This window comes from Triplophysa rosa, linkage group LG19, assembly GCF_024868665.1.
Source record: "Triplophysa rosa linkage group LG19, Trosa_1v2, whole genome shotgun sequence".
Lineage (NCBI taxonomy): Eukaryota > Metazoa > Chordata > Actinopteri > Cypriniformes > Nemacheilidae > Triplophysa > Triplophysa rosa.
Genome location: NC_079908.1, coordinates 10,851,711 through 10,878,180, shown reverse-complemented (window position 1 = coordinate 10,878,180; position 26,470 = coordinate 10,851,711). Strand labels below are relative to the sequence as shown.

The following is a 26,470-nucleotide window of genomic DNA, read 5'->3' as shown; positions in this document are numbered from 1 at the left end:
GAACAAGGTTCACAATCTTGTGTGATTCATTGTATTTTGCCTGAGTGTCCCCAGTCGCCATTTAGTTGGGTTTTAATTCATAGCAGGATGTGGAGCTGGGGAGCGTTCTTGCTCATTTAACGGCTTTGCTGAGGCAGATCTTCCTTGAAACAGCTGCCACCAATTTCTATTGAAAACGTCCATTACCATATAACAGGTCAAGATTCGTGAATCAATTGTAGGCTGATAAGCAAACCGCTGACATGTTAATGGGCTTTGATACTTTGGCTAAAATAAGGTAAAAGACTAAAGCTAACACAAATGAATGCCGCTTATAAAAGTAAAGGCTGCATACTTTGTAACTCATTGTTGTTTTTGTCAGATTCTGTGAGGTGGCCAAAGAAAACGGCATGGACATCTTCCGTGTCTTTGACTCGCTGAACTATCTTCCTAACATGCTCTTGGGAATGGAAGCGGCAGGAGCTGCAGGAGCAGTGGTGGAGGCGGCCATCTCGTACACGGGCGACGTTTCTGACCCCACGAGGCAGAAATACTCCTTGGACTACTATCTGAAACTGGCAGAGGAGCTGGTCAAAGCTGGAACGCACATCCTTTGTATCAAGGTGAAGTTATTTTGTATGTTTGGGAGGCATTTCTTTGTTTCGTTAACCTCGGCTCGCGCTCGCTCTTTCATCTCTGCCCTTCTCGCTCAACCTCCACCCACACATCAAACGTGATGCATCTCCGTGTCTGTTTATTTCTGATTTCTCTTGCTTTCTGTTCCTCTCTCTGCTCTGCAGGATATGGCTGGTCTGCTGAAGCCCGACTCCAGCCGTTTGCTGGTCGGTGCGCTGAGGGACAGATTCCCTGATGTGCCCATCCACGTGCACACTCACGACACCGCGGGGGCCGGAGTGGCAGCCATGCTGGCGTGCGCGGAGGCCGGGGCTGACATCGTGGATGTGGCGGTGGATTCAATGGCCGGGATGACATCCCAACCCAGCATGGGTGCCATTGTGGCGTGTACCAAGGGCACCAATCTCAATACCGGTGAGAGCTGTCAATCAAACTGGGTCTCCCAACAGAGCGGGTTAAAAATAAGTCTTTCTAGCCCTGCCAATTATGGAATCTCAGTGGTCCAAAATTATAATGTGTGTTTTCAACATCAAATATGTTTGGCTGTGATTGTCCTGCGGTCCGATTGGCTGACACTTTCACGTTCAGCGAGGATGGACAAATTGCTTGTCGTCGGTTTTGGACACGGTGTGAAGAGTGATGAATTGGTTGTTTAGTCTTTCACTGTTTTCTATGCATATAAAAGAGTTCCTCATTTTCGCAGTTTGCTTTATGTTGCATGATACCGCCCATAATTCATGTAAATGCACACTGTGTTCTCTTCAGCACATGACCTGGAACAATTCTTCTGCCGCAGATAGCTATTTTCGTGTCTGCGGACGAGAACAATTGCTTCCAGCCCCTCAGCTGTTCGCTCACCAGCACCCAAATGCTCTTCATGGTATTTAATATTGCGCACTAGTAACTAGTAACCAGTAACCGCTGCGCCTCATTTCATTCAAATGCTTGCCCTCTTTAGCTCTCGTCATATTTCTCCCCTCCTGCATAATCCAGAACTGAATGAGGTCACTGAGAGTCAGCAAGAGGAGAATAAAAGCAAACAGCGCAGAGCTGGAGAGGTAATGGACAGTCTGGTGTGTGAAGAGGAGAAGGGAGAGAAAAATGATGGCAGGGTAATGAAAGAGTAGAGACGGGGGTCAGAGCGGACACATCATTTGGATGTTGGTGGATGACCTCTTGACCTTTCCTTAATGGTGACATTACTGTGTCTGCTCATGCTTAACCTCGGCTGATGAGTCTCGTGCCCTGTTAGGCCACTCACAGTGGTGTGTGTGTGTCTGTGGTCCGAGCATGTGGTCACTGTGTGGAGACCATCTGTCCATGGGTCACTGAGTCACCCACTGCTGTAGTGACCAATGGCATGAAGATCTCGCACATTACAGCGGGAGAGACCCGGGCAGTTGTAAGATTCTCTATTTCATAGGGCTGTCAAGATTATTAAATAATCGTCTCATCGCGATTGTTTGGCCTCATCGAGATGGTTTCAGATCATCGCAATTATTGCACATCTCTATAGAAGACACTAGGGGAGCTGTAGTGCCTGCATATTACATATTTAAGTGTATTTATTGTAACTAAAGCATAGTAATACTTGTAAAATATACCACCACAACACAATAAAAACTAAAGCATATACCATAAAAATAACCTGCAGTACAATTTTATATTATTTAAGATAATCTCAGTGTGAAAACCAGTCTATCAAAATTTCATTAACATAGAAGTAAAATTTTATTGTAGTCTTGTAAGTGAGAAAAAAAAACAGACTAGAATCTTTTCTATGACTGATAGCATTTTAATGGTGGCTTCAATTCACTCCTGATCAATTTACTTAATTTACAAGTATTTGGTGGTTGTATTATTGACAGGTAAAAGCCTACACCTTAAATGTATGATAAACCAATATTTTCCGATGTATTTCCAAGAAAAAAAACATAGTCTTATATTCAAAACAATATGATCGTTTCAAAGCTGAATCAAAAAATGTATGAGAATTAAATGTCAAAGCTCTAAAACAGACAATTAATCGCCATAATCGCAATGATTTACTAGACAATTAATCGTCAGCCAAATTTCATAATCGTGACAGCCCTACTATTTCATCAGTTACAGTAATGACACGTTTAACTTATACAAAATAATGATTGCCATAAATATTTATCACTGGCCATATAATTGTACTTTGTGTTTGTTTGCTAACTACACTGAAAAAATAACTTATATATAACTTATTTATAATACTTTTTATAACTTAAAAAAATATTTGTGCAAATTGTTACGAGGATTTTAAGTAAAATGTACTGCTATAATTCAAGTACAATTTACTAACCAGAATAAAGTAAATTCTACTTATTAAATACATTTAGTATTTGTTAAAATATTAAGGAAATATTACTTAAAGTAAACAAAAAGAAATTATGTTGAACAAAAACATGTCTACGTCAAACTTAATAAATAAACTTCAGAGTTCACTTACTTTCATATTGAAATATAAAAAATTTTACAACATAGAGGGTCAAGTGAGAAGAGACTGGTGATCTCTGTACTGGCATTAGCACAGTTACTGCTCAATAAGTGAAATGACACACTTTATGACTAATATTGTGCCTCCCTCAGCCTAGGCACAAACACTGCTCTTCTGAACAACCACTTAAAAAACCCAAACTTAAAAATAATACCCGAAGTCTTTCTTTTTACTGAAAAACACTTTAAAAACCACTTTAAAATGAAACCAATTAAAATTAATCAAACAAAATAATTAAAATCTTAACAAACAAAATTTGAAAAGACTTGCGTTATTTTAACTCAATTATTATTATTGTTAAAAACAGGAACATAATTCTATTAAGTATCATTTAAGCATCATTTAATAATTTCTTTTCATAAAATCTACTGAGGCACATAATCATTTTCAGTGTAATAATCTTACAGGGACTCTATTCTTTGCGGATGTGTACCGGAATTTAAATTCGGGCCACAAAAGCGTGCATGCACAGTTCGTTTGTTTATGTTGTTGCTTTGAAACTGCCTATAGTCCTTTTTAATATATTCATGATACTATTACTGTTAAAACATATACTACCGGTTAAAAGTTTATGGTCACTAATTCCCCTATTGAAATTTTCCACATTATAAAATAAAATAAAAAAATCCCCAACATGTCAAAATTTATATATGCGATAATACATATAATATAATGTGATATAAAATATGATTAAATACAATATGATGTAATTCATATGTTTATACATGTATACATCATGTATTATATTTGAGCATCTTCAGTGTAGTTACTTTTTGTCTAGATTTTACAGTTATGATCTTGAGGTTTTAACCTGAGGTGCTTCTTAAACAGGATTAAAGAATTTCCAACCTTTCCTTGACTCTTATTGGCTGCTTTTTCTTTATTTAATTACTCATGCAATTTAAAAAACATAAATCAAATTTTAGTTCTGTAATGAAAGAAACTTCTATGTGTGGACAATTATATTATGGTCTACAAAACTAATTTCAGACATTTAAACATATGACTTGAAATTAAAAGTTTTGTAAGATTTGTACAGCAGCTACAGTAGTAGTCATCTGTGAGTAATTTTTTTTACAATTACCTCTGATTTCCTCTGCCTCTCTTACATGCCATTATTAATAACATACAGCCTGTGTAATCTAGCAATTAAAATGTTATACCTCAGGCTTGCAAGTTAAGCAAGCAAACTAAAAAAAGTAATGAAATACAGAATCGTGAGCTCAGGCTGTCACATACTAGAAGCTCTTCTTGTTGTTTCTGTGGAAGTCCATAATTCATATACAGTATATATGAAACCCCCCTCCCCGCGAGCTCTACATGACGTGGGCGTGTGATTTTGGCAGCGTGAATCACATTGCAGCGTTCACATGAAGAGGACGTGCTCGCGCTTTGTTTATTCACTTTATACATCCCCTCAAGATTACCATACCCCTGTAGGCCAGCGTTTCAGGGGTTTCCTCACAAGGAGATGTTGGCTAGGTAATTGAATTGTTTGGAGGCTGTCAGTATTCCTGTGGAAATGTTATTGTAGTCTCGTATTGCAGCCATATGCAGCATTCAGTATTAATCACCTGTTTGTAGTTTTTCGTAAACAAGGTGCCGTGTGTGTGTTGATGGGAGGAGGAACGGACATATGACACATGCTCGATACTTGTTACGGTGCTTACTCTACATACTGTAACAGCACTGTATTGATTCTGTTTTTACACTTGACACATTTTGCTTACAAATGTACAGACTTCATTGAAAGTATTGTATGGATATTTTTTGAAAGCGTCTCTTCAGTTACTGTATACATTCGCATTTACACTGCAAAGCTGATATGTATTCTCATGTACAGCTGCCATAAATAAACAAATAAATAAATGTGTATAAATAAAATAAAATAACAATAATAATAATACAATTATTTTAGTAAAACATGTAGTAACAGCGTGCCTGTTTTCTCTTTTAGACCGATATTTTATTTGATCCATTATGGATGGATGGATGGACGGATGAATGGGAGGGATATAAGGGCAGAAAGAGAGATAGATGGGGAGATTGAGAGATGGAGAGATAGATAGACTTGAGAGAAGGGGAGATGGATAGACGAGAGATGGGGAGATAGATAGACAGAGAGAGGGATAGATAGAAAGATAGAAGGAGAAGAGGGATAGATGGAGAGATAGACAGAGAGATGGATAGATAGCTAGACGGATAGATAGACATAGAGATGGATGGATGGAGAGATAGACTGAGAGATGGATGGATGGAAGGAGGGATAGATGGGGAGATAGATAGACGGAGAGATGGATAGATAGCTGGGGGAATGAATGGAGGATGGAAGGAGGGATAGATGGGGAGATGGATAGATAGCTGGGGGAATGAATGGAGGGATAGATGGGGAGATAGATAGACGGAGAGATGGATAGATAGCTGGGGGAATGAATGGAGGGATGAAAGGAGGGCTAGATGGAAAGGCAGAGAGATGGGGAGATAGATAGAAGGAGAGATGGATCAATGGAGAGATAGATAGCAGGGGGAATGAATGGAGGGATGGAAGGAGGGATAGATGGAGATAAGGATAGATAAATGGAATAGATAAAAAAGATGAATGCATAGATAGACAGACAGATTAGTCTGTCACCTTCCTGGTTTTCCTTCAACTTTCTCTCTTTGTCATTTTCTGAGCCACCTCTTTCCTTAACTCCATCAACCTCTCGTTCTCCCGCTCGGGTTCCTCTGCCTCCCATAGTCTCTCACTCTTTCTCTCCTCGAGCCAGTTCATCTTCATAAAGGTCATGTGGCCGGAGATCAATGCAGGGGCTGAGTGACGTGTGCTGATAGATCGGTCTGCACGAGGGGGAGCCGGACGCGCTGCTTTTACGCCATAACATCAATAGTGCCTAATAGCCTGTAGTTAGGGTGGAAGTGAACAGGAGAAGAAAAATGCTCGTGAGTGAGTTTTACGAGGGCGTTGTTGTGATTCCTGCGGCTGGTCTTTGGTATAATGGTCGTGTGAGCACACATCTTCAAGTGTGTTTATGTGCATGTTATCTTTTGCAAAGAAAAGCTATTGTTATCACAGCGATGGGCAATTAGTGGGGATGAGGGAGTCAAATGAGCATGTAAACTCTGTAGCGAGTGGCGCGCCTCATTGATTGATTAATTGAAAGACTGCTGCTGGTAAATGATGAAGCCGTGAGTGGCAGGAAGCAATCTATGCTCCGCACCAGCTCATACAGGTCCCTGTGTGCTGAGCTTTTGGGGACTGATTAAAAGCTTTGGAAGAATGACTGATTAGCCAGCACAGTCTTAGTCAGTGCTAAAGACACTCAATGTATCATTATTTTCCATTAAATATTCATGTCGTGTAGTCATAGTTGAATTGCTTTTTTACTTTTCTTGGTAGACTCTCTCACTCCCTCCCTTCCTGTTTATCTATCTATCTATCTATCTATCTATCTATCTATCTATCTATCTATCTATCTATCTATCTATCTATCTATCTATCTATCTATCCATCTATCCATCTATCCATCTATCCATCTATCCATCTATCTATCTGTCATGTATTTGTCTGTCTGTCTGTCTATGTATTTGTCTATCTACAGACATGCTCAAATTTGTTGGTACCCTTACAACTCATTGAAATAATGCTTCATTCCTCCTGAAGAGTGATGAAATTAAAAGCTATTGTATCATGTATACTTGCATGCCTTTGGTATGTCATAGAATAAAGCAAAAAATCTTTGGAAAGAGATGAATTATTGCTTATTCTACAAAGATATTCTAAATTGGCCTGGACAGATTTGTTGGTACCCCTTAGCAGGTCTCTAGACTAACTTTTTGCACTGGTTGCACTGGTGCGCCTAACTTTTTTCTTAGGTGCACCAGCACAAAAGTTAGGTGCACCCAAATTTTCGACCGCATCGCATTTTACACCGCAGTTTTACCAGTTCACTTTTTTTTTAATCGCTGTCCATATAGACAAAATTGACTTGTAAATGATTAGCTAACAATCTGGTCAACATAAAGTTCTTTATTTGAAGCACAATTCTACAAGAAAGGTAACTGACTGAAAAAGTGTTGGTGCTTAAAGTGCTTCACTGAACTGAAACTTAAAACATCTCAAGATAAATGGACCAGGGCTTGACATAACCTGGGAGGTTGATGGCTCCGTGTCAGAGCACTGGTTATGATTTTCGGACGGATCAGGCCTTAACTTAACATTATTCACAAAAAAGTTGTCAATCATTCTTTTCATCTTCTCTCATCATCCGCGCTACATCCACTCTGTTTAACTGACGGGCCTATAGGCTCCTCACCTCTCTGTCTGACTGCAGCTCATGCATTTTCACACGTACACACCAGAGGTTGCACTAGACTTTTTTATTGTCCGTTATTTTGACTGACAGGATAGTAAAAAATCCGTCATAATCTATTATTACCCGTCACTATGGTGCAAGGTGGCTTTACGTGGTAATTAGTATGTTCGTGACGTCATCACGCTGTACTTGCGTCTCGGAACTTTACAAGCATGGTAACGGTAAAGGCTACAAGACCATGTCCAAGCAGCTCAATGTTCCTGTGACCGCAGTTGCAAATATTATTAAGAAGTTTAAGGTCCATGGAATTGTAGCCAACCTCCCTGGGCACGGCCGCAAGAGGAAAATCCACCCCAGATTGAACAGAAGGATAGTGCAAATGGTAGAAAAAGAACCAAGGATAACTGCCAAAGAGATACAAGCTGAACTCCAAGGTGAAGGTACGTCAGTTTCTGATCGCACCATCCGTCGCTTTTTGAGCAAAAGTGGGCTCCATGGAAGAAGACCCAGGAGGAAGAAAAACATAAAAGAGCCAGACTGGAATTTGCTAAAAATCATATTGACAAGCCACAATCCTTCTGGGAGAATGTCCTTTGGACAGATGAGTCAAAACTGGAGCTTTCTGGCAAGTCACATCAGCTCCATGTTCACAGACGAAAAATTCAAGCTTTCAAAGAAGTGAACACCATACCTACAGTGAAACATGGAGGAGGCTCGGTTATGTGTTGGGGCTGTTTTGCTGCATCTGGCACAGGGTGCCTTGAATCTGTGCAGGGCACAATGAAATCTCAAGACTATCAAGGCAATCTGGAGCGAAACGTACTGCCCAGTGTCAGAAAGCTCCGTCTCAGTCGCAGGTCATGGGTCCTCCAACAGGATAATGACCCAAAACACACAGCTAAAATTATCCAAGAATGGATAAGAACAAACCATTGGACTATTCTGAAGTGGACTTCCATGAGTCCTGATCTGAACCCTATGGAACATCTATGGAAAGAGCTGAAACTAGCAGTCTGGAGAAGGCACCCATCAAACCTGAGACCGCTGGAGCAGTTTGCTCAGGAAGAGTGGGCCAAACTACCTGTTAACAGGCGCAGAAGTCTCAAGTCTCACGTTTGCTTGCAGTGAATGCCTCTAAAGGTTGTGCAACAAAATATTAGGTTAGGGGTCCCATCATTTTCAAATTTTCATTTGTTTTATTATTTACAATATTATGTTGTATAAAAAATCAAAAGCAAAGTCTGATTTCTATTAAATATGGAATAAACAATGGGTGATGCTAATTACTTAAGTTATTTCAGAGAAAATTGTGCATTCTTCGTTTTTTGTGGAGGGGTACCAACAAATTTGAGCATGTCTGTATGTATATATCTATCTGTCTGTCTTTTATACTCCCTGTCTGTCTCTCTGTTTGTCTGTTTCTCTGTCATTCAGTCAGTCATTTATCTGTCTGTCTGTCATGTATCTATCTGCCTATGTATCTGTCTATCTGCCTTTTTTACTACCTGTCTGTTGGTCTGTCTATGTATTGGTCTATGTGTCTGTCTGTCTGTCTGTCTGACTCCCCTTCCCTCGTTCTCTGTGTTGATCTGTTTGTCTGTTTCTCTGTCTGTCTTTCTGTCGGTCGGCCTATATCGGTCTTTCTATACCTTTTTTTACTGACCTTTGACCTCTCAATATGTCAGTTTGTCTTTGTCTATCCATTTAACTTCCTGTCTGTCTGCCTACATTTATATCCTATTTAACTTCTTATCTGTCTGTCTGTCTGTCTGTCTGTCTAAATGACTCCCTCTCTCTCCTCTGAGTCGCTTTCAGTCGATTTTCAGTCTCCTTACCCTGTGCTCACATTCGGGTGATCTTTTTGGTTTATTGAATAATTGTTTTTTTGCCCTTGGGTGAAGAATTTCCATTTTCATTCAATTGATTATTTTGGATGTAAGTATTCAGTTAAGAAAATGTGTTGGTTTTTATATTTTTTTATTTTATCTGGCACTGCAAAAAGGACTGTTTGGGCAGGGGGCAGCAAGTATAGTGCCAAAAAAGTTTACTTGGATTGTTTTTTAAAAAGTGTGAATTATTTCTTTGTGTTAATGTAAATTAATTGTATTAATAAAGTTGAACTTAAAATGAAATCTCTTTCTCTGTTTCTGTTTCTCAGGCATCTCTCTTGAGAAGGTCTTTGACTACAGCGAGTATTGGGAGGTGACCCGGGGCCTTTATGCTCCATTTGACTGCACAGCGACCATGAAGTCGGGGAATGCTGATGTCTATGAGAATGAGATCCCTGGTGGCCAGTACACCAACCTTCATTTCCAAGCACACAGCATGGGGCTGGGGAACAAGTTTAAGGAGGTGAAGAAAGCGTATGCAGAAGCCAACAAGCTGCTCGGGGACCTCATCAAAGTGAGTGTGTTTAGAAATGATGTGCTTTGTTGTATTCAGTCAAGCCTTGATGTAAAGCCAGAGATACCGAACCTTTTAGTCCATTAGATCTACGCTTTTTCCTCGCTTACTCTGTCTCACACGCTTGAGGATTGAGTCGTGATGTTGTCAAATGCTCGTGCCTTCTGAGTCACTCCTTTAAATATGAAACAGTGTTTGTTTCCTGTCTTGCTGATATGAATCTGATATTATCCACATTCGTAACATACAGTGACTGTGTCTAATGACACGTCTGTTAATTCAAACTTTGCCAGAGTATCGATTCAGCAGTTACTGTGGCGGTGTGATACAAAACAGTTAAGTTTCCCAGCACTGTTCTGGTGTTTCTCTTGAAACACCTCTCGTCCAATCAGATTCTAGGACAGAAACGAACTTCGATAATACAAAATATTCATATCTGATTATAGTTGTTGTGTACAAATGGTGCACAAGTTACGTCTTTCTGCCGAACAGATTGTATCGCTCTGGTGTTAATAGGAAATAACTATATATATTATTTATATAGTTCTGGATCACACGAAATTTAGGTGTTTTATTAACTACATATAAACTGGTAACACTAATCAAATAAAACTTGAACTGTTTGGCTCTTGAATTACAAATTGGGGGTAGGGAGTGCTTTTTGATTTTGTAGTGGAATAGATTCATTATAGGAAATAAGTAATTCAGTTGAAACAGGGTTCTGGCATGAATTAGCTTGAAAACCTTCCAACTCTTCAAATAATAAAAAGCATTTCTTAAGAGACAGCTTTATGGCTTTTAAAATTTTGTAAGTCATCTGAGAATTTTATTATAAGATGTAATCAACATCATAAAATCCACTGACACGTTAGTATTTCAAATCATTTCCCAGCTATATTTATGGTTATATTTATACATTTTATTTATACATATTTAGGTTGGTATAATGAGAGAAATGTGTTTCATGAATTAAACAGTCTAGATGTAATTTGTGGCATTCCCACTGTATGGTTTTGTGCATACAGTGAAAGTCAACGGGACCCAATATTGTTCGGTTACCAACATGCTTCAAAATATAATTTTTTCCGTTCTGCAGAAGAACGTCATGCAGGTTTGGAATGACATAACATTTTACATGTTTAAATTCATGCAGAAGTGCTGGCTTTCACCAATATAAACGTTTTAGATGGTTCATATGCCAAAATTGTGTCACGTGACCGTCATAGACGGCACAGTTTGAATGGTTGGTATGCAGCGTTCTCCTCGGTTAAATAGAGCTTAATTATCACCCACTGCGCTCAGAAGGGACTCACCCTTATTCTCAAAATCCTCTCACGCTCACAAGATCATGAGCACCGCGGACCCGAGAGCTGCACTCTGAATCACGGATTTAATTGCTCTCCCTCTCGTTTCTCCTCTCTCCTCCTCGTTCCTCTCATTCCATTACAACCGTCTCAATCTCCAGATGAAATTGAATAAAAATAACCTGGCAAAAAAGAACGCGGGAGGAGGAGGACGAGAAATAATCCTGTCCCCGTCTCGCACGGCCCCGAGACAGATCAACTCGGGAGAGCTTTAAGCAAAGCTTATCTGTTGTGTTTCAGAGAGGCAAGTCTGATCTTCTCCTATCAAAGGCGTCTGTTAGCGTTTGGTCTCGCCTTGCTGCTTTTCATTTCCCTGGGCTTAATTAAATGATGGGAGATAGCTGCTTTTCTCTTCTCGTTCCTCCTCGGAGTCCCCTCCATGTTAATATTGTCAATATTGGGGCCCGAGCGGCGCTCTACTTAACAAGCGAAACGTTACCGCTGGATTTCATTAGATCCTCTGTGTTCTTCTTTTCCAAGATTCGCCTTTCTTTTGTCCTGATGATGAGGGTGATCGTGAATGTTATCTGCTCTCTAAGCCGTGTTGCTCTTCGTCACCGCGTTCCATCTTTTCTCTCGTTTTAAGTTGGGATTGGCCGGGCAGCCTGAGGGCAGATAAGCCTGGCCGAGAGCTAAGATGTATTGATGAAGGTCTAAGCAAGTGTGTCTTTTCATTCTCCCTTATCTCATGGCTTCCCTTCAGGTAACACCCTCCTCTAAGATTGTGGGCGATCTGGCGCAGTTCATGGTGCAGAACTCTCTGAGTCGGGCGGAGGTGGAGGAGAAAGCGGATGAGCTGTCTTTCCCTCTCTCCGTGGTGGAGTTCCTGCAAGGGCACATCGGCATCCCCCACGGAGGCTTCCCTGAACCCTTCAGGTCAAAGGTACGACCTCCCACTCTGCATAGAGCATTTGTATTGCAAAGTGAAGAGATGAAACTTATCTAACAATACTAATTATTCATTTCCGTATAAATGATCATTTGAATATTTTTACAGCAAATTAGCAGTTTACTGAGGAGGACTTAGAGTTGACGCTTAAAGGGACAGTTCACCCAAAAATGAAAATTCAGTCATCATTTACCAACCCTCGAGTTGTTCCAAATCTGTATAAATGTCTTTGTAACTAAACAGTACTTGGCCACCATTGACTACCATATTAGGAAAATTTCCTTTGTAAAAGAAGATATTTTGAAGAATGTAGGAAAGCAAACAGTTCAGGGGCACTTTTGACTACCATTGCTATTTTTCCTACTATGGTAGTCAATGGTTGCCAAGAACTGTTTGGTTACAAGCATTCTTCCAAATATCTTTCTCTGTGTTCATCAGAACAAAGACATTTATACAGATTTGGAACAACTCGAGGGTGCATAAATGATGACAGAATTTTCATTTTTGGGTGAACTGCCCCTTTAACACGATTTAGCTAGTCATGGGTTTTAATGTTACGGTTATTGTCAATACCGGTATATTTTGACACCCCTAATAGGGTTGAGGTTTAGGGATAAAACGAGTGATTTTTAGAGTTTAAGGTTGATTATGGTCAGATTGGGATGAAATGAAAAAGAGAGAGAATGAAACTTTAAAACATTAAAAAAAACCCTGTTGTGAGCAAAATTATAATCATTGACCAACACTCTCATTAAAGAGATTCTGTTGGTTGATCTCAGTCTCAGTGAAGTTTTTTTTCTTTAAGAGGGTTTCCCACTGTCCGCCCGCAGTCTCTTACTAACGTTGTTTGTCATAGATGCATGCGGGGGAAAATCCCATTGTCTTCAACGTCCCAATTACCCAGCAGCCATTCCTGTGCAAGATCAGTTGTTTCCTTGACAAATGTGTGTCGCATCACAGAGGAACAATGCCTGTGTTTTCCTGTGCATGCAAGAACGCAGCTCATTTAGAATGTCTCAGAATTACAGGCCATCTGCTTTGCATAACAAACATATTCAAACAATGGTGGCACTGGCCTCATTCTTCATGTTTTCTTGTAGCATTAATATTGTGCATCATTATTCCAGTATTTTCTTCACCTTGGAAATTTCAGTCTTTATTTAAATCTCACGTATATTGAAGCAGTTGAGTGTTTTCCTTGTTTTACCTTTAAACCTAAAAACAGACCAGCAACAAATACGGTATTTCAATACCGTGACAAAGATAATTCTTTGCTACTCATATTTGATTCTTGAATCTATCAATTTGACTATTTCTTCAGCCTTTAAATGAAGCTGTAGGAAGAGAATAATCTTACTGCTGGTAATGATTAGTTATAAATATTCTCAAATTAGGTTTGGGGCTTTAGGGGATTGCATATTCCCTACATCATCCGCTTATGTGCACTGCAGCTTGAAACTATAATGTGACACCGATATATTTTTGGAGATACAGTATGTTTAAATATATTTGGGTACCTCTTGTTTGTGCCAGGTTTTGAAGTCTCTGCCCAGAGTAGAGGGACGTCCCGGAGCCTCTCTTCCCTCTATGGATTTCCAAGCTTTGGAGAAGCAACTGCGAGAAGCCTATGCGGACGAAATCACCCCAGAAGATGTGATGTCAGCAGCCATGTACCCCAAAGTGTTTCAGGAGTTCAAAGAATTCACTAAAACATTCGGCCCTGTAGACTGTCTCGATACCAGACTTTTCCTAGACGGACCCAAGATTGCTGAAGAGTTTGAGGTGGGAATGGAGCTTTTTCAATAAATAACACGCTTTTATTTATTAAACAGAACTAGCATCAACATTTTATTCTGCTGTAACTACGCCACACATCTGCCAGTCATCCATTATTGTAAATGTTCATACATTCTAACCGTCAATTCTGTTTTTTTTTTCCGCTCTACTGTGTCTCAGGTGGAGCTGGAACGGGGCAAGACGCTACACATCAAGGCTCTGGCACTGGGAGATCTTAATAAAGCCGGTCAGAGAGAGGTTTTCTTCGAGCTCAACGGTCAGCTCAGATCCGTACTGGTCAAGGACACTGTGGCCATGAAGGTGCGTTTTTTCATTTTCTAAGCGAGTGCGTGTGTGTGGTTTTGTTTTTATCAAAAGCTGGGAATCTTGTCTGCATGCATGTTCACACAAATAGGATGACCACATGTCCCCCAAGAATTGAGAGAGTCGCGATAGAACGAGCCGTATTCCCCCGTCCCTCATTACAGTCGGAACGCCATTTGTTCTGTTAATGAAGCTTGGCTGCAGTTTGATTGCTGTTAATTAGTGCGGTCAACTTAATTTATTTAGTTTAGTTAATGATTTAAAAAAGGGATAAAAAATGAATGCGTTCAATCATTGCGAGTCCGCAGTCAGACCAGACTCGGCCCGACGCATTTATCAGACCACGCTTAATTACAGCAGACAGCACAGAATGAATAAGGAGCTGCAGACACAGGACGCATTATTTTTTGATCGTTGGTATATATAAACATAACGCTACACCGTTGCCTATTAAGATGCCATGTCACATTTATAAAAGTCAAAAGTTTTAACAATGCGTCTTGAGACCTCTGTATTCTGTCTAGCTGTCTTTAAATGTAAAAACACACGTGTTGAACGGTCCCGAAGTACCTGTACTAGCTACAGATATCTGACACCTCGTATAATGCATAAAAAGCATTTCTGTGGACTGAAGACCAGTGATGACTTACAGTACATTTACATTTAAGATATACATTTTATTAGTACTGTATATGTGTTTCCTGGGAATCGAATCCACAGTTTTGTGCTCCCACTGAGGAATTGTATATATATATTACATACTGTATATACATGTATATTATACAGCCGCAGAAAAAATTAAGAGACCATTCTAAGTTTCATTTAATGAGCATTTCTAGATGTATTGTGGCCATTCCAGTCGAGTATCTGTTGAATTTCAACAAAATCAAACCTCAGGAGTGACATAAAGTCATCCGACAGCAGTGTGAAAGACTGACAGCATGACAAGACACATGAAAACTGTGATAAAAATGAAGTATTTGAGGTCTGAAAAAATACAGTGGATCTTTTCTGTTATTTTGACCTGTTTCTCCAGTTTTAATTTTCTGCAAATAGAAACAATATTTTTCTTTGAAATTCGGGAGAAATATTGTAAGTGGTTTACAGAATGAAACAAAGACGATCATTTTACTTAAACACATTCCTATAAATAGTGAATTCAGAAAAACTGAAAATTGTATTTGAAATGGTCTCTTTATTTTTTACACGGCTGTATAAATATGAATCTCTATATATGTCAAAATCAATATATTGGCACTTTTTAGTCTTTTATGTCTTGGAATAGTCTTAATTTGGGTGGTTTTCTCAGTAAAAACAGATGCTTGATGAAATGTTTATATTTATTTGTGATGAATGTAATTAACCAGAGTGTCATGTAATTAATTTGATTTAATAGAAAAGTCGGTCCTACCGTTACTATAAACATTTTATATAAACTGTATATTAATAAAAACTGTCATCGCTGTGGTTTAATGGGAAATCAACATCAGCGTTAAATAACATCATCACTTCAACAAACCTTGCTTAAAATCTAACATTTCCAGTCATATTCAACCTCTGCCAGCCATATAAAAAACATTAGCAGAAATCTAAAGCTGACTTCAGGTTTTGCTCTGTGCAACCGTTCTAAACTATTCCACACACCTTGTATCTCCAGGAGATGCATTTCCATCCCAAAGCCCTGAAAGACGTTCGTGGACAGATCGGAGCTCCCATGCCTGGTAAGGTGGTGGAGGTCAAAGTGAAGCAAGGCCAGCAGGTGGAGAAAGGCCAGCCACTCTGCGTCCTCAGCGCCATGAAAATGGAGATGGTGGTTAACTCGCCGCTGTCTGGCACCGTGGTCAAGGTGTACGTGACCGCCGATAGCACCCTGGAAGGAGATGATCTGATTCTGGAGATCACTGAATAGATTTCAAGGCCGGTGGCAGGGAACGTTACACATCACCACTGCCTCTCCCTGCCTGGGCTAAACACACACACACACACACACACACACACAAATCGACACCGTTTTGTACATATGGTGGCAGACTTATTTCCTTGAACACATCAGGCATTACAAAAGGTGGAAGGGTGAGGTTATTCTAAAAAGAATCTGTCACAAACGCAACATATTGTGATTCAAAAAATGTACTTTTGAGCTAGAATCTAGTGTCACGTGCACTTGTCATTCGCACTCCTCTGTCACTTTGATTGTACGTGAGGAGGATGTGAACTAGTGTTTTCGATTGACAGCTGTTAGTGTTTGTCCTTCTTTAATTAGTATTATTGAAAGTAGTGATAACTAAAAGATTTACACTTAAAATGAAGCAATAAAGCAATGACAGAATTAGTCTTAAGTAGATATAGACTGTCATGTTTGTGTATATCTTGCACAATAGGTTTTGTCATTTCGCAATCGTTTACATAATGCACTACAAAATGTTTTCAGAGACCTAAAAAAATCTCAGATCATCCAAAATAAAGTCCCAACCCCTGACTAAAGCACAAATGGTTTTACTGCACAGTTGCAAACAAATATTCGTAAAACACAGAATAGCTTCATTGGATTATCGACCAAAATGTTTGCTTATGACAAACGGCACAATTTCTTTCACCAATGGCCTTGCTCTCTCTTTTCAGAAATAGATCAGACGTCTTAGACTTGAGTGTGTTTTATGCAACAGTGGAGAACCGTGAGATCCGCCGAGGACGAACGATAGCTTTATATTCAAGAGCACTTATAGACTCGACGGTGACTGCAGGGCACACTCGGTTGAAACGCGGCCGTCATTTTCCCAGGACTCATCTCGCACTTCAGTTTCAATCCCTCCCTTAATGTGAATTTATTTCACCGTCCCGTTACATTCCCCTAAGCAACAGATGCCTCATGGCCGCCGTAGTGGCACAAACAGCCGTATTCTCCGGCTTTGTCTAATTTCCCCTGTCGAACACAATTGATATCATTTGTAACCGATAATGAGAGGTTGATTTAATGGCGCAAGTAATTGAAAGCACTCGGCGTGAGATGCTTGGCTGTCGCCACAGAAGAGCTCCACTGGGTGGCACCTAAAATAGCCGTAACAATCTCGACCTTAAGTTGACCACTTCTTCACCGAGGACCAATAGCATGTAACTGCACAGCGGTATGTTTTTATGCGGACGTGAATACACACTCACAAATGCGACGCTCGCCCCTTTAAACTGGATAATGGTGTTTTGAAAGGGAGAGAGAGAGGTAGATCTCTCACGATTATGGATATTAGAGCTGCAAACATCTGTGACTGGATGTAGTAAACCATTCTCATCATCATCAGTTATTTGTGTGATTTTCACCGTGTTTGATATGAACTCATTCGATAATATCTGTACAACCTGACAGCAAATACATCTCTGTTTACTCGAGTAGCAAGCAGAACACTGAGGACTTGTATCACGAAACAAACGGAGGGGGAAGCGTTCTGTTGTCTTGTTGACTTTATTTGGTTCTAGTATGTGTTTGGGGCACAAGCGGGGGTGTTGGAAAAGCTCTGGAGAAGCCCTCGATGTTATCAGCCATGAAAGCGTAAAAAAACCTGTTGGTTTGTCCTGGTAACCCTCTCTGCTGGTCCATAAGAGGTTTTGAGCTGAAAAGTGGATGAAGCCTGGCTTTGTTAATACAGGCAATACAACAATGCAGTATTTATCAAAGTTGTTAAATGGGTCATCCAGTCTTATTATAGCACTGTACATTGCTGATGCGTACTGTAGGCTTATTTCTTTTTTTCATTTGGCACAATGATAACTGAAACTTACAGGGTAAATGTTTCTGTGTTGATAGATTATATAACTATCTTTCAACTTGAATGTTCTTATGGGAACTGGAACTAATCTGTTTGGCATTTTGGATGTGATGCCTTTATTATAGCGTTTGTTATCAGACTATTGAATGTTTTTATTTCTGTGAATTCATCTTTTTCCATCTGTTTTGATAACGAGAATTATAACATATGCAAGTACTAATTCACCATACTCTCATGTTCTTGTATGATAGAAAAATATACATCTAAATGAATAAAAAGAAAATATTGGACTGTCTCTTGTCTATTTTATTTGTGATGTTTTGCATTAGAGGCCTTATGGATAATCAATAATTAATCTCGTTGAGATTGTTTAATCGTATTCTCTTAATACATCGATAAGAGCGTTAGAGTCAGTGTAGATGAGAATACTAAAAGTATTAAAAATAGCCAACATCAAAAACAGGAGTCAACATTTGCTCCGAGAGCAGAGTGGCCTCCATCAGATTCAGATGGAGCTGATCAATAACCGTGATCATGCTTTCACATGCCGATGACATCACATGCTTTGAGTAAGCACGAGCTTATTGATTGTCTGCCTGCAAATAATGTACATTTAAAGCTGAAAGATAAAGGCTTTATATACTGTAATATGTGAAAGAATTAAGCAAGTGATTATGTGGTACTTAGAAACACAACAATGATTATTTTCAAGGCTTTTGGGCTATTCCATGCAAATGTCAACCTTAAGATGAAAAAAAATCTAATTTTTACCAAAGTAATGATAGGTCAGATGTCCATATTTGGTGGTTTAAAAACCCTTGTGAAGTTTTAAAGCATAGTTTTTCAGGTAAGTGAATTGTTACATCCATAACGGTCCGTATTTTTTGTACAAATTAAAATAACTAGGAAAAAAAAGTTCCATAGAGAGTCATCTCCCCTCCATTTGTTGTGTTTTGTTGCTTCTGGTTTGTGCATTTTAATTCACAGAAATGCTACAAAGTATGTTGTCTCTCAAAAACGTGCGTCCTTTTTTTGTCACATCCAAAACGCATTCATTTTGTTCTCTTTTATATAGTAAACCTGTGCATAGACGGATATTTTTGTTGATGTCTGGACTCGATCATTAGTGGTTTAGTAAAATATAAACAGATGATTACGTATACTGATAATACATACATTCTCTGAGAATTATACGTATGTCAAGTTTTGACTGAAAATGTAACGATTCTGGCATTGCCCTTTTATACAAATAACCAAGACCTTAACGTAGTTTCTTACATTGTAGACACAACAAGGTCAATAATTTTGTCTAGTTCTACTTATGAAAAAACTTACTTATGAACAAATTCAATTCATGCAGGATCAATTGTTTTCATTTTCCTGTCTGGATCATTGTCTGCGTACATTCAACCCACAACCTTTTGCGTGGATAACACAATATTGTACCACTTGAGCTATAGGAACACTTATAATATTTATAATATTCATCATGCCATAATTAAACGCATTAGCTTATTGCAGTCTCATGATTAGTGATAGTCAGTCTGCCAACAATACCAGTGAATGATGGGTCCATATTGGTGTGTGCTTGTGGCAAAACTGAGTATATGATTGTGGTATATTGTAGGAGTGACGGATGAAGCTCCCCTGTGCATCCATATGCTCATTCTGCTCTGGCAGGAAGTGTGGGGCGAGTTTATTCGCATTGCTGATGGATTGATAGCTGCAGCTGACAGTCTGTGGGTGAAGCTCTGCAGGAATTTTTGTGTTGGTCAGTGTCGCATTTGATGCTAATCTCATAAACATGGTGGCGGTGGGGGTGTTTCATTGGGAGAATGATTCAGAAATGTGAAATTAAATCTGCTAATATTAGAACGACGTTTAGACTGTGTTAATTAAAACGTACAAGTGACCCAACTGTAGGAGTATCCTAATATCTGAATGCGCCGCATGTTCTTGTAAAAACCGAGCGGGTTATCTTCATTATTAGATTAACTTTCTATTCAAGATCAGAGAGTTGAGCTTCCATCATCTGCCAGCTGGTGTTCTTTTCGGCTGATAATGTTTCTCACCTGCGTTTTTGTCGATCCCGCAACCCTATTTGTGTCACTTTCATCTCCTTTTTTTACCGTCTCGTTCCTTAACACTACAGACCTCCCTGTTCCTCCAAATGATACCTGTTTCCACATTTCTCATCTCTTTTCTCGTGTCTTTTATCACGATAACCCCCGAAGGCCGTCGCATTATTCTACGCTCCTCTCGGCTGTTAGAGAGCTTTTTTCAAGAGGGTTCTCATACATTCAAGGAAACCCTTGTCTGCACATTGCTGTAGGTACAGACAGTGATAAATTAGGTAAGAATATTCACAGTTTTGCCCTGGCACTGTGTTATACCTTACTGTCACTGACCTAAATATTCATGAGTGGCCTTTTCTTTCATCACTCCTCATTATTAAAGGCACAGTATGTCATTTTTGCCGCTAGAGGTCGCATATCGCTGCTGTCCTTCTGAAACCTCGTATCTCCATATTTCGTGATTTTTATTTTTTACCATAAATTATTATTATTAGTTACCCTTTGTTTTTCACTTAGTTTTGCAAATATCTATAATCCATAAAAAGTATTAAAACGTGCTTTGTACTTTGATAACACAGTAGATTTATGCAACATTAAAAAGTTCAGCGGTTTTACCATTTCCTGAAAAGCAGCAAATTTGGACATACACGGTTTGGAAAGTAACAATAGTCAAAATAGTAACAAAGACACTTGATGATGCTGTGAAGGAGTTTTGAATCAAATCAAGGATTTGTTTAAGTGTATCAATGAGGAGGGATATTACACTGGATAAAATTACTCATTTCTCTGAATTGACAATATATGGGAAAGTGTATGTACACAAGTGAACAAAATATACAACACTGTGCTAGTATGTTGTGGATATTTTAATTGAAAAAACGTAAATATTGTTCCTTTAAAAATTACGTTTTTATTGCCGGAAAAACAATCCTCAGGTTCACACGCAGCCTAGGGATAACGTAAGCTTGACATTAACGTTAAGTTAATTAACGCTCTTAGTATGGATATTTCTCTTAAACAAATGCATCGATTCGCTTCAGAACTTAAGACCTTTAAGACCACAGAGTCGTGTTGAGCAGTTCTTTGATCGATGGATGCACTTTTTGGAGCTTCAAAAAATTGCCCCCGTTCACTCCCATTCTACCGCTTGGAAGAAAAATGATACGTGGTATTATAACTCCGACTGCATTATTGTTCAAGAAGAAAGTCATATTCAGTTAGGATGCCTTGAGAGTGAGTAAAACATGGGGAAATTTTATTTTGCCTCTGAAATATCGCTTTAAGCGTTCACGATTCTTAAGTGAGGATTCTTCAAGTGCAAATCTTGTATTTTAATAGCCGCTAGTATAGACTTTGGCACTGTACCAGCTGAGTGACTGCTATTGAGATAAATGGGAATGCTAATAGACACATTTCTAAAGCTATTTTTTAAAAGTACCTTTTATTTCTTTAGGAGTTCTTAATTTATACTTACTGAGTGAAACTTAAAAAGACACAATTAACAACCCTATTAGTCTATCATCAAAAAAGAAACAACTCAAAATGTTGGGAACATTGTTCTTTTCAGGACGTGCCCAAGTTCTTCTAATCCAACACGAGCCGCTCGCCTGGCATAAATCCCCAGCTTGAAGATCTATGGCTCGCAGCTACTAAGATGTTTCTAGTTGTCTGTCTGTCCTTCACGCTGTCTCCTTATCTGAGTCACTGGTTTGTGTATGTCAGAGCTGAGGGGACGTGATTATGGAAGAGTGCGTGTGTGTTGAACTGAGATTTAGTTTGCTTCCTCTCATCCTCGGGGTGCCGCTGGCAGCAGTGTCCACTCATCCGTCCCCAAGCTGGTAGGCAGTCGGCTCTTATACAGCTGAGAGTTGAACAAGCTTTTGAGGCCGGGGCTTGACTGTAGCCTCATTTATACTGACAGCAACAAAATGACTAAGTTATTTATTTTCAGAGAGTTGGGGATTTCTAGAGTGATGCAATGCAATATTTAGTCTCCACAGAGAATTCAGACCCACTACCACAAAGCGATTTGTGTTATGATGCATGTGGTATCAATAATGAAATTAACCACATTATAAATACCCAGGTGGTCCCAGTGCTAAAAGATGCCGGACATGAACTGCAAGCGGTAAGTCAATCTAAGTTTTTCCAGAAATAATCGTACAGCTGTATCTCTCTTTTATAAATTTGATCAAACTAAATACTCTTCGAAGATATGACGTAATGCGATACTACTGTATAGGCACTCGAGATAAATATGAGATTGGCAGAAACTGCGTGTGTTACCTGATCTTTAAGTGGTTAAGCCTGATATTGATAAATAATAACTCTGCCCTCAGAATGTAAATGTTACTCTGAACAATTTGTAAAAAAAATTGATGTGTGAAGCTGTTGATGGTGATAAATAATTATTCTGCTTTCTGCATATGTTACTATATGTGTTTATAGCGGTTCATAGCTGTTTTGTGTGAAATTTAATCAGGCTCAATCAATCAATGCGTTCTTCAGTGGTCTTGTGTCCTCGTGTTCTCGCTCAACGTCAACAATAACTGTCAAAGTCTGGTTCCAGTACTCAAGAACAGAGAATGCATGAAAGTGCCTGGATGTGTTCTTCATATCAAGGATGCATTGAATGCAGACTTGCGCGTACCGAACCCGCTTGTCCCATAAATCATTGCGGCAAATCCATCCGAGTTTGTTCTTCCTTTTCTTGTTCTCGCAAGAACATATGTCCATTCTTTGCATTCTTGGAATTGAGAAACGGCCTATATAGGCTTTCGGTCGAGGGAACCCAGTGGGCTCTCACTAAATCCTTGATGTTTAGAGTCAGATCCGTGGGCGTGGCTTGTTGGTTTTGACTAAATCATTGCTGTTTCGAGTCTTATGAAACCCTAGCCCTCACCCTAACCCAGTGGCGGTCCTTCCTACAGGCGACATAGGCGCTTGCCTAGGGCGCTTGCCATCTAGTGAGGGGCGCCAAATATGCGGCGAGAAAAATATATATACTGTAATTAAAATTATAATGTCTATTTACTTTTTTCAACAGTTTTTGCCATCCCTTTATCTACAACAATACTTTGACATAAAAAATAAATTAAACTTCTTTGGACATGAGTTCTTTTCTCGTGGGGAAGGGGCGCCATCAGTCAAGCTCGCCTAGGGCACCAAATGGTCTAGGACCGCCCCTGCCCTAACCATTTAAACTACTGTACCTATGATTCTTAGGCCCTGTCCACACGAACACGGGTATTTTCAAAATCACAGCTTCTATGCGGTTTGGCCATTCGTCCACATGCAAACGCAGTACCCGGGGCCTCATGTATCAACGATGTGTACGCACAAAAACGTTGCGTACGCCAGCTTTCACGCTCACGGTCGGACGTACTAACAGTGAAATTAATGTGAGAATGTGCGTTCCTCCACGACAACTTCATGTCAGGCATGAGTTTTTTTGTGCGTACGCACATTTACAGCTTTGTCCGTACGCAATGTTTTAGTATGGAATCAACGCAAGTCTTTGTATATGAGGCCCCCGGTCACTGAAACCGAACTTTTTTGAAAACTCCGACCAGGGTGACGATTTTTAGAAACTCTGGTTTCTGTGTTGTCGTGTAGATGGTGAAACCGGAGATTTAGTGTATGACGTTCGAATGCGTGCCGCTATCTCTGTTGTTTGGTGCCAGATTCCAGGCTTCGGATTGGCCAACATGGCTTTATGGTTAGGGTTATATCGCCACCTGTTGGTTTGGCATGTTTTTGACATCGCTTTACAGCGTTTTCGTGTGGACGCGGGTTTTTTTAAACGAAGAAGGAAAAAACACGGTTGCGTGATGACGTCAGACTCGAACACCAAGGATTCAGTGAGAGCCGGAACCAGTGCCGGAGCGAACTTCTGGGTTGGCCTACAAAAATATGTCATCTCTGCATCACTCAATACGAAAAATGTAAATGTTACTATGAACAATTTAATCAAAAATAAAACGCTGCGTGAAGCTGTGTCAGAAACACTCTGTTTGATGTATTCATTGACAGTAAGCCTATTTATGATATGATGCATTATTAACTGCTGTAGGTTATATACAAACACTTCCCCAAGAAAAATGTATTTCTTTTTACCCGCCTCATTTGTGATCATATTTTTAAAAGCTATAGCCATATACCGAGACGGCAGTAATGTAGGACCATCCAGTGTCAGAAGCTTCTCATTAGATGAATCTAAAGGCACATTGCGACCCTGTAGAGTTACGGCAGGGGGTAGAGAGAAGCAGCCTTTACTGAATGCAGTGCAAATACCTAATTGGCTTCGTTTGTGTGGCTGGAATATGAAGCCATTCGCCCTAATTTTCCTACCGAGTGTACGGTCCAATTTGTGAGCCTTGTTTATACTGCCGTTTGAGCGAGGAGCTCTCAGTGCGATGAGTATAATGGAACTGTGATTGGAAAAGGTCACACCTCACACGTTAATGCCGCCACACACGGGACTTACAGGAGACAAGTGCAAGTCATCAGCAAACGCTCCGTAAAAAGATGCATTTGATTGATTTGCATGTTCCGTTCCGTTTTATACTGTTGATAATTTTATTATATTTTTGAAACATCAACGACGCTTCCGGTTTGCAGTGCCAAAGTTGTGTGGTACCTGCATAATGTGGCTTTATGCCTCACGATACATCAGAGCCGCCGAAGCAGATAAGTGTCTTCCAGGGCTGCATTATTTCCAGAGATCTTGAAGAGGACTTCATCAGCACATTTATTATCCTGAAGGGCACAGAAGCCGATCTGCCTTCTGCCCCAGCCGAGTAAATCCAATCTCTCCACCAATGTGATTTTATACTGTTATCATTAGATACATTCTTACCTGATTAGTCACTGTCTGCTTTGGGCTGTACTGTCTCACTGCAAGAGGAATATGAACCATTTTGCAGGAGCCGTGTTACCTGTGTCCAATCAATGACCTGTGCAGCTCCAGGACAAGGAAACGGGAAACAGGGTCATCAATTACTCATCCCGTTTACAATCACAAATGACCTTATCCCATCCTTTATTGCTTCTATTTACCTTCTCATTGGAACCTATAAGCCTATTGGTCCATTCTGAATCTGTTCTCTCATAACAAGGTCAAACACAATTACCCCCTTCTCTTTTTGATTGTGTTTGGATTATATTTGCATTGTTTGCAGGTAGTCAATTACATTGGCTGAATGTGTTGTACAAGTTCTGATTAGTTCAGAATATAAATCAGAGAAACACTTAAGCATACCTGCCACTAAATGAACCCTTGTTCTCTTGGATTGTGTCAGTATTAAAGAGAGAGAAAGGCATTTAGCTGCCGGGCAGATTTTTGTATGGTTGCTTTCATTCAAATGTACATGACTTATGACTGCAGTAATTGATGAGTCATTGCAAAGGGATTTAAAAGGGCCGGCTTGTGCTTGGACATTTTAAGGGCTTGTATAAATGTGTATTAGAGCAAAAGCATCATTGTGAAGATGTTTTCGAGATTCTCACGTGCTGAAGACCGAAAAGCTTTTAATGCACATAATAAGAATACAAGAAGCAAAGTATTTTTTTAAATAATGACTCTCAGCATCGGGGGACAAACTGAGAAGTCAATGTCATTTCATTGTACATCTGATTTATTATACAAACTTTTTTTGTAGGTGAATCAGCCGCCATCTTGTTGATGTTACCGTGGTAATCACAATTGTGCTAAAGGAGCTCGGTTGTGGCCACCCACTCCTGAAGCACAGCATGACATAATTGAGTCCACAGGGTCAAATTTCATATACTGTATATAGTTTTTGAACGGACTGCCTAGAAAGCAAAGAGGATTTACGTGGAGCTCTTCCATAGCTTGTAGGCTGAGCAACCTTCATTGAGATACATATGAATGCCTTCTTATACTCTCAAAATAGTTCTTATTATGTCACAATACTTCTTATTGGTGTTTTTCAATGGTTTGCTGGTCTTGGCTCATCCGTAGCTGGTTTTAGAGGGGTTCAGGCTTCATCTCAGCTAAGCAACACATAGACAACCAGCTCATCAATAACAACCTACACTATAAGTAAAATCTTTTAATTGCCTTTAACATCAGATGCTCTGGCTCCTGGTACACATTGAACTTGTTCTATATGTAGAACATAAACAGTGTTTGATTCTCAAATGAGTGATGAACACATTGACCAGGGAACATATCGGCTTCAATTAATTTAAACCAATCTGACGGCAACATTTGGTAGGCACTGCGTGATTACTGCACATCTGCTGCAGACTGTAATAATTTATTCATTTAAGGTCACACTTAACACACACACCCGCACATAGGCTGAGTCGGTTGTGATTTATTGGGGAAACAGGGGACGCTTGTGGTGAAAAGAGATCATTTTAGAAAGAGCAGCTGACTCATTTGCATTCAGTGAGACAAGC

The 26,470-nt window shown here is 39.6% G+C and overlaps 1 protein-coding gene across 1 annotated transcript in view; it reads left to right on the top strand.

Moving 5' to 3' along the window:
• The window catches only part of pcxa (pyruvate carboxylase a), a 109,469-nt gene extending 91,212 nt beyond the window's left edge, over positions 1–18,257 (top strand). The window contains exons 15-21 of the mRNA XM_057359844.1: positions 362–602; positions 780–1,029; positions 9,611–9,855; positions 11,923–12,102; positions 13,642–13,890; positions 14,065–14,205; positions 15,866–18,257. Of these exons, the coding sequence (XP_057215827.1) occupies positions 362–602; positions 780–1,029; positions 9,611–9,855; positions 11,923–12,102; positions 13,642–13,890; positions 14,065–14,205; positions 15,866–16,117 (1,558 nt within the window). The 3' untranslated portion in view covers positions 16,118–18,257. The remainder of the gene's footprint in view (positions 1–361; positions 603–779; positions 1,030–9,610; positions 9,856–11,922; positions 12,103–13,641; positions 13,891–14,064; positions 14,206–15,865) is intronic.
• Positions 18,258–26,470: the final 8,213 nt, after the last annotated feature.